The sequence below is a fragment of the Piliocolobus tephrosceles genome, chromosome 19 (assembly GCF_002776525.5).
Source record: "Piliocolobus tephrosceles isolate RC106 chromosome 19, ASM277652v3, whole genome shotgun sequence".
In the NCBI taxonomy this organism is placed as follows: domain Eukaryota; kingdom Metazoa; phylum Chordata; class Mammalia; order Primates; family Cercopithecidae; genus Piliocolobus; species Piliocolobus tephrosceles.
The window spans coordinates 24,470,867-24,486,593 of NC_045452.1; the positions used below are offsets into that span (position 1 = coordinate 24,470,867).

Sequence of the window (15,727 nt, forward strand, 5' to 3'; positions counted from 1 at the left end):
AAAAAAAAAAAAAAAAAAAGATTTAACCTCAGCGGGGCACAGTGGCTCACGCCTGTAATACCAGCACTTTGGGAGGCCAAGGCAGGCAGATCATGAGGTCAGGAGTTCAAGACCAGCATAGCCAACATGGTGAAACCCCATTTCTACTGAAAAATACAAAAATTAGCCGGGTGTGGTGGTACGCGCCTGCAATCCCAGCTACCAGGGAGGCTGAGGCATGAGAATTGCTTGAACCCAGGAGGCGGAAGTTGCAGTGAGCCAAGATCGCACCACTGCACTCCAGCCTGGGCAACAGAGCAAGACTCGTCTTTTTTTTTTTTTTTTTGAGACGGAGTCTCGCTCTGTCGCCCAAGCTGGAGTGCAGTGGCCAGATCTCAGCTCACTGCAAGCTCTGCCTCCCGGGTTCACACCATTCTCCTGCCTCAGCCTCCCGAGTAGCTGGGACTACAGGCGCCCGCCACCTCGCCCGGCTAGTTTTTTTGTATTTTTTTAGTAGAGACGGGGTTTCACCGTGTTAGCCAGGATGGTCTCGATCTCCTGACCTTGTGATCCGCCCACCTCGGCCTCCCAAAGTGCTGGGATTACAGGCTTGAGCCACCGCGCCCGGCCAAGACTTGTGTTAAAAAACAAAACAAAAAACCAAACCAAAACAAAAAAAAACCCGAGGCAGGCGGATCATTTGAGGTCAGGAGTTCAAGACCACCCTGGCCAACATGATGAAACCCTGTCTCTACTAATAATACAAAAATTAACCAGGCGTAGTGGCAGGCACCTCTAATCCCAGTTACTCGGGAGGCTGAGGCAGGAAAATTACTTGAGCCTGGGAGGCAGAAGTTGCAGTGAGCTGAGATCACACCATTATACTCTAGCTTAGGTGACAGTGAGACTCTATCTCAAAAACCAAACAAAACAAAACCAAACAAAACAGAAAGATTTTAACAAATGTAGTGACCAGTGCAGTCTGTTAGTCTGGGACTTAACTGCAGGGAGAGGCTGGATTCTCCAACTGTATTCATTTTGTGATCTGACAGTTCAAAGGATGCCTGGATTTCTAAACTAATGGCTCTTTTGGGTGCCTGAATGAAAATGATGTTGAAAAGAAGTCCTAGCTGCATCCAGAACCCCACTCACAGGCACTTGACAGGTTTTGCCCGTGACTGCCATGGGTGGGACAGGATGGACCAGGAAGGTGGATAGCACCAGTCCATCTCACCTCTTTCACTTTGGAATCATCTTGTAAAACCTCCAAAGGACACAGAAAGTTCCAAAGACTCACAGGAAAACACAACTACTGGATATCGCCCAGTGGGACTAAAGGATCCCATTTAGACCCATTACATCACAGATATCCCCTGACTCTGAGATTCAGGCCAGGCACCTGGCCTTGGTTAGAAGCTATGCAGAAGAGTGAAGCAGCTGGGCTGACTGCTACTGTTTGAAAGGCCCAATTCCAGGGGTGGCCCTTGGCTGGCATCTGGAAACTCGGAACTCAGGAGGGCTCCTTCCACCCCACAGTTCACTGTGCCTGGACTGTGCAAACAACATGGTTTCTGCTCAACAGGTGCTTTCCTTCTGGGAGTCTGGAATTTTGGTACGTGCTACACAAAGAATGCCGAAGTGACCAGTCCCCAGTAAAACCTTTGGGCACCGAGTCTCTAATGAAATTCCCTGGTGTCACATGTGTTGTCACAACTTGCTGCGAGTTGCACCCAGCACCCTGTGCAACTCTGCTGGGAGGGGCTTCTGGAGGCTTGTGCCTGGTTTCCCCCCGACTTCACCCCATGAGCCATTTGCTCTGCATCCTTTTGCTGTCATTAGTCTCAGCCCTGAGCATGACTATATGCTGAGTCTGGTTGAGTCCTAGCAGTCATTAAACCTAAGGGTGGGTCTTAAGAGACATTTGCCACAGAGGCGGTTTGAGATTTAAATGTTTGGTAGGTCACAGTACTTACAACAATGTCCTCCTCAGTGACCCGAGGGTGCAGATTATTCACAGTCATCTTGGTGCCTTCCAATGGGCTGAGAACAGGCTGCCACAGACAAGAGCATTACCAGAAGGATAGCTGATAAGCATTCCCACAACAGACATTCCTCTGGGCACGTGACTAGGAAGGCCCAGAGGAGAGCTCCATGGAGAGTTACCACAGCTGGGCCCCCTGAACTTCAGTGTCCACTACACCCCCCACCACTCTATGCTAAAAGCATGGACCCTTTTCCATCTCCCAAATACGCAAGCCTCTCAGACCCTGAGCCTCTACCTGGAAGGCTGCTCATGCTTCCAGACCCACTCAGCTAAAAGAGCCCTTTTTCCCAGATTTCCCAACTGGAATGAGATGCTCTGTCCTCAGCACTCCTAACAGCTTTCTTCTGGGAGAGTCTAACATATCACCAGACACCGTACCCTCTCAGCAGGTCTGCCGTCCCCAGTAGCCTGCAAGGTCTTCGAGAGTAAGAGTCCCTAGGTCTTGGTTTGCTCATCTGTAGAATGGGGGTGGCAATGCCCACCTCACAAAAGCATTGTGAGGACACAATGAGATACATCTAAGCATACAGCCCTCCCGACCCTAACTGCTGTGGTCACCACCGTCACCTCACCTCAGCAGGTGGCAGCTCTTTGGGGGGTTCTTCCTTGTTCACCAGTGTCCGGGACATGTTGGTCAAGGCTTTTGTTCGAACAGAGGAAGGGAGAGCAGGAGCTGTGTACGCGTCATTCTGAACCACTTTGGTAAGAGGGAGGGCCTTGGACATGGAAAGCTTGGAACTACTTAGCCCAGCCTAAACAAAGAGACAGAAAAGAATCTGAGAAGCCAGACCTGGAATGTTCTGAAGAAGCCCCAAAGGGCTGACAACTTGCTGAGAGCATGAACCCTCTACGCCTCCCAGCTCTCCAATTCTATTAGAGGTCTGGAGCCAAAAAAGCTGCCAGCTGCTAGTGACATCCCATAGTGAAGGGGCAGGGGAACGAAAAAAAAACACAGCCTGAGCGCGGACTCACAGAAGCCACTCTAGTGCTAGAAGCTCTTGGCAGGAAGCTTTCATAGAGCCCTGACCTGGAAAATTACCTAGGAGCCACAGCCTCACCCATACCACTTAGACTTCCTAAAAATTCTACAATATGAGGCTGGTCAGAAGGCCAAAAGCTCGGCCAGGCATAGTGGATCACACCTGTCATCCCAGCACTTTGGGAGGCTGAGGTGAGAGGATTGCTTGAGGCCAGAAGTTCAAGACCAACCTGGGTAACACAGTGAAACCTCATCTCTAAAAAAACTGTAAAAGAGCCGCTCTGCCTATGGAGTAGCCACGATTTTATTCCTTTGTCTTCTTTTTTTTTTTTTTTTTTTTGAGACGGAGTCTGGCTCTGTCTCCCGGGCTGGAGTGCAGTGGCCGGATCTCAGCTCACTGCAAGCTCCGCCTCCCAGGTTTACGCCATTCTCCTGCCTCAGCCTCCGGAGTAGCTGGGACTACAGGCGCCCGCTACCTCGCCCGGCTAGTTTTTTGTATTTTTTAGTAGAGACGGGGTTTCACCGGGTTAGCCAGGATGGTCTCGATCTCCTGACCTCGTGATCCGCCCGTCTCGGCCTCCCAAAGTGCTGGGATTACAGGCTTGAGCCACCGCGCCCAGCCCATTCCTTTGTTTTCTTAATAAAGCTGCTTTTGCTTAAAAAAAAAAAAAAAAAATTAAAAGGCCAAAAGGTTGAGGCCAAGTTCATTCCCAGATATGCTTCTATCACAGTGTGCTGATCACCACGCTTAAGAAGGCCCAGAACTCAGCTTTCTGGTTCCTCTTCTGGCCATCCAGAGGAACCATACACAGCCTTGGCCTCATCAGCTCCTGGACAGTCAGGGACACGCGGGCATTCGGCAGTGCAGATCACCAAAAATAGCCCCCTTATCTGGATATGGTCGCTTGGAAACAAAACTCCCCTATATTAATGTGTCTGAGGAAAAAGGCACATAAAGCAGAAGTAACAGGAACCCTGCTGATTGAGGGCAGTGTTTAAAGGCACTGACCCAGGGAGAAGGGAGGAACGCAGCAGCCAGAAAGGCAGATCAGAGCATGGGCAGGGGCAGTTCACCATGCTTCTCCAAGTCTGGGTGAAGCAGTGTCATCCCCAGGCTGGATTCCACATTCCTCAAGCGGCTTTCTGAGTCTCCAGAGCCAGGACAGCACAGTGACTACACACAGGGCCCTGAGAACCAGACTGCTCAGGCTCCGTTCCTAACCTAGATCCATTGCTTCTCATCAACTGGGTGATGTTGAACAGGCTTATTTTACCTCTCCATGCCTGCTTCCTCATCCATAAACGAGGGTAATCAACAGTACCCATCTCACAGGGTACAAAACGCATTGGTATAAATATTGCATTTATTCAATTAGGGTATCAAATAGGGATAGAGACTCACTGAGCAAGGTGATAGTTCCCTTGATAGCAGACTTGAGCAGTCTAATTACTGGAAAGGCCTGGTCCCTTTGTAAAGAAACAAACTGGCATCATTCAGCTTCACGACGTATCTCTCTTTTCTTTTTTTTTTTTTGAGACGGAGTCTCACCCTGTCACCCAGGCTGGAGTGCAGTGGTGCAATCTTGGCTCACTGCAACCTCCATCTCAGGGTTCAAACAATTCTCCTGCCTCAGCCTCCCGAGTAGCTGGGATTACAGGCACGCGGCACCACGTCCAGCTAATTTTTGTATTTTTAGTAGAGACAGCGTTTCACCATGTTGCCAGGCTGGTCTCGAACTCCTAACCTCGGGTAATCTGCCCAACTCGGCCTCCCAAAGTGCTCGGATTACAAGCGTGAGCCACCGCACTCATGTTTCTCTCTTTTTTTTTTTTTCCAGATGGAGTCTCGCTCTGCCACCCAGGCTAGAGTGCTGTGGCATGATCTCGGCTCACTGCAAGGTCTGCCTCCCAGGTTCACGCCATTCTCCTGCCTCAGCCTTCCGAGTAGCTGGGACTACAGGTGCCCACCACCATGCCCGGATAATTTTTTTGTGTTTTTTAGTAGATGGGGTTTCACCGTGTTAGCCAGGATGGTCTTATCTCCTGACCTCATGGTCTGCCCACCTCTGCCTCCCAAAGTGCTGGGATTACATATGTGAGCCACCGCGCTCAGCCCATGTTTCTCTTAATTACTAACCAGGAGTCTGGTCCACATACTCGAGACAGTAACCAAAACTGACTCTTTGAGCTTGTGAAGGAAAAACAAAAGAGGTGTCTGCCATAAGGACCCACCTGGGCAGCCCACTGGCCTCCCTGTCTGACACTTGGCTGTACTACTGAGCTGAGCAGCATGGACCTCTCTGATGCTCCCAGATGCTGTTTTCTTTCCTTCTCTGCATGATGTCTGATCAACACTCTAGCCCAGCAAGCTTTCCCTGCATGCAGGCTGCACCTGGCAGAGCCCACAGATCAGGTGAGATGTATTCCTGTTAACGGCAACCAAGGGAATCCAGACTCCAAGAGCAGCGCCGGAGCTGCTGACCACAGAGGGTCACAGAGCATGCAGAATGGCCAGCCACCAAGGAAAGAACACAGACTCCCCACTGTGGGATCACTCACATTTTCCCTACAGTGTCTCAAACACAGCACCTGGGAGCTGCAGCCCTGCACTTCACTTGCTGTGGGACCTTGAACAAATCAGGAGGCACCCCAGTGTCTCAGCATTTATAAAACTAAGGGGTTGGGCTAACTCCAGCTCTGAAAATCTTATGGCCCAAAGGAAGAAATATTTCTGCATTGAAAGACTCTATTCACACAGGGCGCAGTGGCTGACGCCTGTAATCCCAGTACTTTGGGAAGCTGAGGCGGGTGGATCACTTGAGGTCAGGAGTTCGAGACCAGCCTGGCCAACATGGTGAAACCTCATCTCTACTAAAAATACAAAAATTAGCTGGGCATGGTGGCAGGCGCTTGTAATCCCAGCTACTAGGGAGGCTGAGGCAGGAGAATAGCTTGAACCCAGGAGGCGGAGGTTGTAGTAAGCCGAGATCATGCCACTGTACTCCAGCAGCCTTGGGGACAAAAGCAAGACTTCGTCTCAAAAAAACAAAAAAAAAAACAGGCTCTATTCACCACAACCTCTCCCACCTGTCTGATCAGACACGCAGCGTAAGAAAACATGAAATGCCATACCATGTGGTGGAGAAAGCCGCCGGAGGCTGCAAACTTCATCTGTTTAGTAGGAACAGAAGCTATACCATCATCATCTTCATCCAGGTCATATAAATTCTGAGAATATAACATAAAGAAATATAAGCAAATGTGGCATGTATGCCCTCAACAGACATCTAGAACAGGCATGGCAAGGAAATGGCTGCTGGAGAGAGAAAGGGATCAAAGTAGAAGTGGGCACAGGGGTGATGGTGCCTGGAAAGACTGGGGCCCAAGTCCTGACAGGCTAACTCCCTGTCAACAGGGCCCAGTGAAAGTCCTACAACTTCCAGATACATCAGAAGTCCCTTTTTCCCAGTGGGCAGTATCTACGAAGAGTGCCTAAAATGTTCCTTTATATCCTTTGGCTTGGAAAGTCCATCCTTGTTAATATGACCTACTGAAATAAATCCAAACCCTAGAAAGAACTTTATCTACAAAGATGTTCATGGCAGAAGGATTTCTAACAGTGAAAATGACAGGAAAATGGTTTACATAAAACTGGAATGCCAACTATATGGATTTTGCAATTACTAAAACGTTTACAGTAAATGTGAAATGTTGCAGAAAAATGCTTGAGTTACAAAGTGAAAAAAGAATGATAGAAAATTGGGTAAGAATATAACCATGGCTGGGCGCAGTGGCTCACGCCTGTAATCCCAGCACTTTGGGAGGCCAAGGAGAGCGGATCACGAGGTCAGGAGATTGAGACCATCCTGGCTAACACGGTGAAACCCCGTCTCTACTAAAAATACAAAAAAAAAAAAAATTAGCCGGGCGCGGTGGTGGGTGCCTGTAGTCCCAGCTACTCAGGAGGCTGAGGCAGGAGAATGGTGTGAACCTGGGAGGCAGAGCTTGCAGTGAGCTGAGATGGCGCCACTGCATCCTAGCCTGGGTGACAGAGCAAGACTCGGCCTCAAAAAACAAACAAACAAACAAAAAGAATATAACCACAACCACAACTATGAGTTAAGTAAAAAACAGACTGCGGCTGGGCACGGTGGCTCACACCTGTAATCCCAGCACTCTGGGAGGCCAAGGTGGGCAGATTACCTGAGGTCAGGAGTTTGAGACCAGCCTGACCAACGTGGAGAAACCCCATCTCTACTAAAAATACAAAATTAGCCAGGCATGGTGGCGCATGCCTGGAATCCCAGCTACTTGGGAGGCTGAGGCAGAATCACTTGAACCCGGGAGGTGGAGGTTGTGGTGAGCTGAGATTGCGCCACTGCACTCCAGCCTGGGCAACAAGAGCGAAACTCCGTCTCAAAAAAACAAAAAACAAAAAAACAGGCTGGGCATGGTGGCTCACACCTGTGCCTGTAACCCCAGCACTTTGGGAGGCCGAGGCAGGAGGATCGACTGAACCCAGGAGTTGGAGACCAGCCTGGGCAACATGGCAAGACTCTACCTCTACAAAAATTAGCCAGATGTGGTGGTATACACCTGTGATCCCAGCTACTCAGGAGGCTGAGGTGGGAGGATCATTTGAGCCCAGAAAGTCAAGGCTGCATTGAGCCATGACTGCACCACTGCACTCCACCCTGGGGGACAGAGTGAGACCCTGTCTCCAAAAAAAGGAAGAAGAAAAAAAAAAAGGCGGGGGCGGGGGACGGGACATGTAAGGAACTATGGCAAAATTTCATCAGTGATTGGCTTTGGAGAATAGGAACTTGAGGGACTTTTTGGCAAGTTTTCTATATTAAGCACATAGAACTTTTATTTTAAAAAAATTAACAACAACAAAAAAAAACTTTATTAGCCTCTCTGCCCCCTATGCCTCCCTTCCTCTATTAAGAATCTATTAAGAAGTCGCTTCTTGGCTGGGTGCAGTGGCTTACGCCTGTAATCCCAGCACTTTGGGAAGCTGAGGTGGGCAGATCACAAGGTCAAGAGATTGAGACCAGCCTGGCGAGCATAGTGAAACCCCATCTCTACTAAAAATACAAAAATTAGCTTGGTGTGGTGGTGCACGCCTGTAGTCCCAGATACTCAGGAGGCTGAGGCAGGAGGATCAATTGAACCTGGGAGGCAGAGGTTGTAGTGAGCCGAGATTACACCACTGCACTCCAGCCTGGCGACATACCGAGACTCCGTTTCAAAAAAAAAAGTTTCTTCTTTAAATTGCAAAAAGTTCACTGTAACCCTGCCTCCAATACTACCAACTGGGAACCTTGGGAGCAAGTCTCAGTCCATGCACCCAAGTAGGCCTCATCAAAACATGTGCACGCCTACATGTTCACTATGTCACACACACACTCTCTCTCTCTCACTCTACCTGTTTGGCCTGGTGGTTATTGACAACATTGATTCTCATTCCAGCAGGATGGGGATGAAGTGGTGCCATGGCTTTCTGCTGTGGAACCTGGAAACATTCAGTGGTCAGAATCCACCCCACAGGGTCCATATGCATCTCTAGAAGGAGGGGGTTACTGAACTTGATACATGGTGCGCATGCAGCTTTGGTCTTTGGTAAAAGGCACTACAGAGGGCCTTATCCCCCACAGCAGGAAGTAAAAGAAGAATCATCAACCCAGAGACCACACGGTAATGCACATGTAGGGCTTAACGGACTTGGCTCAGTAAATGTTTGCTGCGGCCGCTGCTGTTCCTATTACAAAAGCTGCTATGAAGGTTAAATGACATTGTTTCCTTTCCCTCTGTGGTGGCAGCTGTGAAGGGTGGCCAGTGCCCTGGACTCGGGGCCAAATCCCACTGGGCCTGGGGGTGGAGTGAGGACTGTAAGATCATGTATGTTAAGTGCTTGCCACATGGCATGTGCTCAATAAATCTTTTGTCCTTTCCTCTCTCTTTCTTCCACCAGTATCTCACTTGGGAAAGTCACTAAATTTCTATGGGCCTCCTCTTTCTTTTATACAGAACTGAGATAATACCTTTCCTTCCTTGTATAGTTCCTTGGCTATAACGTACTGACAGCCTCTGTAAGGAGCAAAGTGCTATACCAACACTTGAGAGGACAGTTTTGCCCAATCACTCCTGGCACCTTGCCTCTAAATCTACCTTTGTTACTAGCTTTCTGGGAATTCATGACAAAAGCCACAACTTACCTGGATGGTTTTGGTGAGTTTCAGAGCGGGGGTCACTGTCCCAATGGGTGGGTTTATGAAGGCAGCAGGGGAACTCCTCTTCAAGCTAATCTTCTCCCGGGCATCAGCGACCTGGCGGGGCTTCTGGGGCGCCGTGGTCTGCTGCTTGCGAGAGTTCAACATCTCTCTGGCATCCTGCACTTTCCCTTTGATCCGAAATCGGGCATCTTTCTGCAAAAGCTTCTCCCGGGCATCCTTGACTCCCAGTTTGAGCCGGGCATCTGAGAGGCCAATCTTTTGCCGGGCATCAAATCTCTGCTGGAAAGTGGCTGTGCGTGTTGACTGGCTGAGAAGGCCTTGTTGGATCCCAACTCGAGATCGGACACCTCCAACTCCTGGTCTGGCATTAAGCCTGTAAATATAAATTGCAATCAATATTAAGTGGATCTGGATATCAACAACAGTCTATGAAAGTGGAACTGTGGTAACACTGGGGACAGAGGAGGTCCTGGAGAATCAGAAAGCAGCTCCTTGCCTGTGCTTGAATAAATAATTATGCCTACATGATGACTCCTTTCCTGGTTTCATGACGGCTTTTAACTTTGCATTTCAAGCAAAATTAAGAGGGAGGGGCTGGCAAGTTTTATCACTAGTTAAGACTGTTTTGCTTCCTAGACCACTTGTCTTGAGACACCAACATGGACAATAACTTCCCAACAATGCCAGTCAAATAAAATAAACATCCATCAAATATAATCCCACTCATCCGAAGAGTAACTTTAGTTTCCAAGGCCCATCCCCATCCAGGTTCTCACTCAGCCCTCTCAGCACCCTGAGAAGTACTTCCTATGCCCACTTTACAGTGGGAGAAGTAGGTTTGGAGAGGCTCAATGACTAACAAAGAGTGTCTTTAAGGAAGGCAGACACCATCTACTCGGCTAGGACCAAGAGAGCAAACCTGTGGGTCTGGCCTAGAGCTAGAGGAAAACACAAAACATAAAGACTTGGTAGGAAAGAAAGATAAAGTTGCAATAGCAAAAATATCAAATACAGAAACCACTGAAATTGGAAATGATGGGTTCAGGGTTCACTATGAGTAATGGGTACACCAGAAGCCTAATCCTCACCAGTATGCAATATAATCCATGGAACAAACATGTACATGCACTTCCTGAATTTAAAATAAAATATATATTTTTAATTGGAAATGAACGAAACTCCATAAACAGGCCCTGGTCTCTTTCTTGGGTTCCTCTGTTGGCCTACAATGGCTTGAAAGTGAACAGAAGGCCCTCCCCAGTACAGCACTGGAGATCCTCCCCAAGGTCTTTGGGCTGCTTCTGTCACCTGCCACTCTCAGGCCTCTCTCCAGTAGCTACCATCAACGGCCACTCCTGTGGCAAAAGCCCCACCTGGGGACTCCTATGTCAAGGTGTGCTCTTTGGAAAATCCTCCCTGATTTCTCCAGACCAACTCTCCTCTGTGCCTATTATTACACATGCTTGTTTCCTTCTTTCTCTCCCTAGCTGGGTGGTGCTGGGGGAGGAGAACGGGGTTCATTCCTTTTGCAGGGCCCAGCACCTCCTAAGCAGCATCAAGCCCTGGCTGAGTGTCGGAAACTCCAGTGGCGCTTCTTAAATACAGAGCTATCCAGATCCCACCCTAGATACTGAATCCAAAATCTGGGGGGAAGCCTGGCCATCTGCATTTTTAACTCCATGGGTGATTCTGGAGAAGAGCCATGTTGAGGATCTCTGACCTGGTGTTAGAGGGTAAACTGCTACATAAACGAGTTCCTATACTGCCTCCCACTTCACTGCCCAGACCTCCCAGGAGGCATCTCTCATACTGGGCCAGTCACTGACACTCTCCCATTGCTGCGTTCAAGTGGTTGGAGTGAGACTGGCTGTCGGTTCCTTTGCTAATAAATACCAGAAGTGTAGCCAAAGGTGAGCCTACCTGGTACCAATAAAAGCAAACCTGGACCTTCATCTTGTTATACCTCAAATAATGGAAAAACACCCACTGTCTCCAATATGCCAGTACCAGACCTAAGGCGGCAATACAGACTGAACATCTGTGTCCCCCCAAAATTCCTCTGTTGAAACCTAATCTGCAACGTGATGGTGGTAGGAGATGGGGGCCTTTGGGAAGTGATTAAGTCATGAGGACAGAGACTTCATGAATGGGATTAGTGCCCTTTATGAGGAAGAAGCCCCAGAAAGCTCCCTGGCCCCTTCCACCACGTGAGGACTCAGCAAAAAGACCATCTAGAGCCAGGAAGCAGGCAGGCCCTCATCAGACCTGGAATCTGCCAGCATTCCGATCCTGGACGTCCCAGACTCTCTGTGAGAAGGAAGTTTCTGTTTTTGTGTGTGTGTGTGTGTGTTTTCTTTTTTTTCTGAGACTCCTCTCGCTTTGTTGCCCAGGCTGGAGTGTGGTGGCGCCATCTCGGCTCACTGCAAGCTCCGCCTTCCAGGTTCACGCCATTCTCCTGCCTCAGCCTCCTGAGTAGCTGGGACTACAGGCGCCCGCCACCTCGCCCAGCTAATTTCTCATATTTTTAGTAGAGACGGGGTTTCATCGTGTTAGCCAGGATGGTCTCGATCTCCTGATCTTGTGATCTGCCCATCTTGGCCTCCCAAAGTGCTGGGATTACAGGAGTGAGCCACTGCGCCCGGCAGTTTCTGTTTTCTATAAGCTACCCTGCTTATGGTATTTTCTTACAGCAGCCTACATGGACTAAAACAGGCAGTGATGCACGCCATCATTTTTCTCTTTGGAAAGTGGCAAATTAAGATTTAAAGATTTTCCAGTGGGTTCTGGATAGAAGGGTCATTTATACAATTAATCGGATAAGGCTTAAGGTTTACTTGCCCATCCCTGCCCTATTTTTTAATGTGAGGACTCTGGGAGATGGAGGCACTAGAGAAAGCAGGGCCAAAGGAAGGCGGTGTTCAGGGGGCCGGCATGCACGATTAGAAAGAAATGGTTGTATGTGGTAGATGACATCCACCCTCCCTAGGACTGGGCTATCCTAGGCTTTGTGTTCCATGGCCTGCAAAGTCATGAACAAACTGGGGCTATCCTTTGGGGTAACCTCAGAAACCTGCAGCTAGGCCAGGTGCAGTGACTCACAGCTGTTAATCCCAGCACTTTGGGAGGCCAAGGCAGGTGGATCACTTGAGGTCAGGTGTTCAAGACCAGCCTGGCCAATACGGTGAAACCCCGTCTCTACTAAAAATGCAAAAATTAGCCAGATGTGGTGGCACGCACCTGTAATCCCAGCTACTCGGAAGGCTGAGGCAGGAGAATCGCCTGAACCCAGGTGATGGAGGTTACAGTAAGTCAAGATCACACCGCTGCACTCCAGCCTGGGCAACAGAGCAAGACTCCGTTTCCAAAAAAATAAAGGACACGATCAATGAAAACTTTTGAGTATTACTCACTACAGGTTGACAATTTTTGGCACAGACTTTTTTTTTTTTGAGAGACAAGTCTGGGCACAGTGGCTCATGCCTGTAATCTCAGCACTTTGGGAGGTCAAAGTAGGAGGATGGCTTGAGCCCAGGAGATCAAGAACTGCATGGGCAACATAGCCGGACTCCCTGGGCATGGTGGCTCACACCTATAATCTCAGCACTTTGGAAGGCTGAGGCAGGACGACGGCTTGAGCCCAGGAGTTCAGGACCAGCCTGGGCAACAAAGTGAGACTCCATCTCTATAAAAATGAAAGCAGAGGGCCGGGTGTGGTGGCTCACACTTGTAATCCTAGCACTTTGGGAGGCTGAGGTGGGCAGATCATGCGGTCAGGAGATTGAGACCATCCTGGCTAACATGGTGAAACCCCGCCTCTACTAAAAATACTAAAAAAAAATTAGCTGGGCGCGGTGGCGGGTGCCTGTAGTCCCAGCTACTTGGGAGGCTGAGGCAGGAGAATGGTGTGAACCCAGGTGGCGGCGCTTGCAGTGAACCAAAATCGCACCACTGTACTCCAGCCTGGGTGACAGAGCGAGACTCCGTCTCAAAAAAAAAAAATGAATAAATAATAAAAATGAAAGCAGAAAATTATCTGGGCATGGCAGCATGAGTCTGTAGTCTCAGCTACTCCAGAGGCTGAAACAGGAAAATCACTTGAGCCCCCAATTGCAATTATGCCGTGAGCCAGGATCGTGATACTGTCCTCCAGGCTGGGCAACAGAGCAAGACCCTGCCTCAAAAATATATTTTAAAAAATTTGAAAGGACAGAATCTCATTCTGTTGCCCAGGCTGGAGTGCAGTGATCACAGCTTACTTCAGCCTTGACCTCCTGCCTCAGCCTTCTAAGTCTGGAGCCACCATGCTCAGCTTTAGACATCCTTTAAATGTTACAACCCCGTGAATCAGGTTATTGTTCACATTCTATCAATGAGGAAACTCAGAACCAAGGAGATTAACTATCCCAAGAGCTACTACGGGGTGAGGAATGGGTTTGAACTTCACTGTGCCTGGTTCAAGCATCAATTAAATAAGCATGGGTTAAAAGTAAACATCAGAACTGGAAGAGTTAAGAAAAAACTTTAAAAAATAAAAAAGGCCGGGAGCAGTAGCTCATGCCTGTAATCCTGACACTTTGGGAAGCCGAGGCAGACAGATCGCTTGAGCCCAGGTGTTCAAGACCAGCCTGGGCAACATGGCAAAACCCTGTCTCTACAAAAGATACAAAAAAATTAGCTGCAAGTGTTGATGCACACCTGTAGTCACAGCTACTCAGGAGGCCGAGGCAGGAGGATCAACTAAGCCCAGGAGGTCCAGGCTGCAGTGAGCCAAGATCACGCCACTGGACTCTAGTCTGGGTGGCAGAACAAGACCCTGTCTCAAAAATCAAAACAAAACAAACAAAAACAAACAAACGAAAAACAAAAACAAAAAACCACCACCAAAACAAAAAGAAACAATCTTCCTTATTATTAGTGTCTGGTAATTCAGTTTCAATATGTTGTTAAACCCTTAAAAATTTACACATATATAAAGGAAGGATGAACACTGTCCCCAGGATGAAGAAATATTAGGACTCCGGTCATGCCCAGGGATACGGAGCACTCTCTAGTGACCAAAGGGTGAGCACAAGCAGCGAGGCAAGCGGGCAGTGCACGCACTGAGAACTCACACAGCGCAGTGCCTGCCTGGCAGGGAGGACCACCAAGATGCTTTGTGCTGGCATTTTTATCTATTTGAACAGCCTAACAGGCACATTTGTGGGTGGGAGATAACGGTAGTTGAGGATGTACTAGGAGCTCCTCACGGTGGGAGGGAGTAAGCTATTTCCCCTCAATCTGATGCACTCAGTTCCCTGGTTCCACCAGTGCTTTCAACTTCTTTCGTGAACAGCTTGAGGGGGCTTCAGTGTTCAGGCTTCTTATAATCACAGCTGCTCTTCCTGCATGAAAAGACAGCTATTCATCCCAGCAGGCAGCCGTACTGGTTTCAGGCAGGCATTAGTCATCGGAAATTTTTCAAATCAACACTCCTGCTAGGGGTAGGTCTCTAAAACATAGACTCAATTATGTTATCCTTCCGCTTCTAGAACTGCTGAGGGCTCCTTAACAAAGCCCAACCCCTGGGGGGAGCCTCAGGTCTGGCTCTAGCTTATGGCTGCGGCCTCACTCCCCACTGTAGTGACTACTGACATTCCCAAAACACATCCTGCACTTTTATCCTCAGTAAATGTTTGGGAGGGGGAAGGAGGGAGGTTTTGAGTGAGTCTCGTAACGCCCCACCTCCATCGCACTGAAACTACAGCTCTGCAACTGCTTCCAGGCCTTCAGCAGGTATTCCGCGAGGTCCTGGCAAGAGTGCTGCTGGCAGGTGAGAAGGCAAACACTCCCTGGACCCCAAATTCTCTCCCCTATATCCCCAACGGGAACCTGGCATACATGTGATGACCAGCAGGGAGGGTCTGTCTGGGCTATAGGAATATCTCACCCTCCTGGCTCTGTCTGGGGAGGGCAGGGCTACAGCCCGCTCAGGACAGATGTCCAGTCGAAAGGATTCAGGCCCATGAAGTGGGGCCCTGGATTATTATAAAGTAGATTTTAACCCACGGGTTTCAAATCCTCTGGGTTACGGGAGGCGGAGGTTGCTGTGAGCCAAGACCGCACCACTGCACTCCAGTCTGGGCCACAGCGCAAGACTCAGTCTTAAAACAAACAAACAAACAAAAAAAACTTCTGGGTTAGGGGATGTATGTGTTTAGGTCATTTTTATAGAGAGAAAACAGCTTAATTCTAACTATGACTGAGGGTCAAAACTCTGAATTAGGTGTTTTAGAAACACAAAGAAAAGGCCAGGAGGGTGCCTCACGCCTATAACCCCAGCACTTTGGGAAGCCGAGGTGGGCGGATCACGAGGTCAGGAGATCGAGACCATCCTGGCTAACACGGTGAAAACCTGTTTCTACTAAAAATACATAAAAAAAAAAAAAAAAATTAGCCAGGCGTAGTGGCGGGCGCCTGTAGTCCCAGCTACTCAGGAGGCTGAGGCAGGAG

General features: G+C 48.9%; 1 protein-coding gene across 1 annotated transcript in view; it reads right to left on the reverse strand.

The window, feature by feature from the left end:
- Positions 1–15,727, reverse strand: part of POLDIP3 (DNA polymerase delta interacting protein 3) — a 31,362-nt gene that overhangs the window by 10,762 nt on the left and 4,873 nt on the right. Inside the window, exons 2-6 of the mRNA XM_023221834.2 lie at positions 9,221–9,611; positions 8,431–8,517; positions 6,135–6,230; positions 2,596–2,775; positions 1,953–2,030 (exon numbers count right to left, since the gene is read on the reverse strand). Of these exons, the coding sequence (XP_023077602.2) occupies positions 1,953–2,030; positions 2,596–2,775; positions 6,135–6,230; positions 8,431–8,517; positions 9,221–9,611 (832 nt within the window). The remainder of the gene's footprint in view (positions 1–1,952; positions 2,031–2,595; positions 2,776–6,134; positions 6,231–8,430; positions 8,518–9,220; positions 9,612–15,727) is intronic.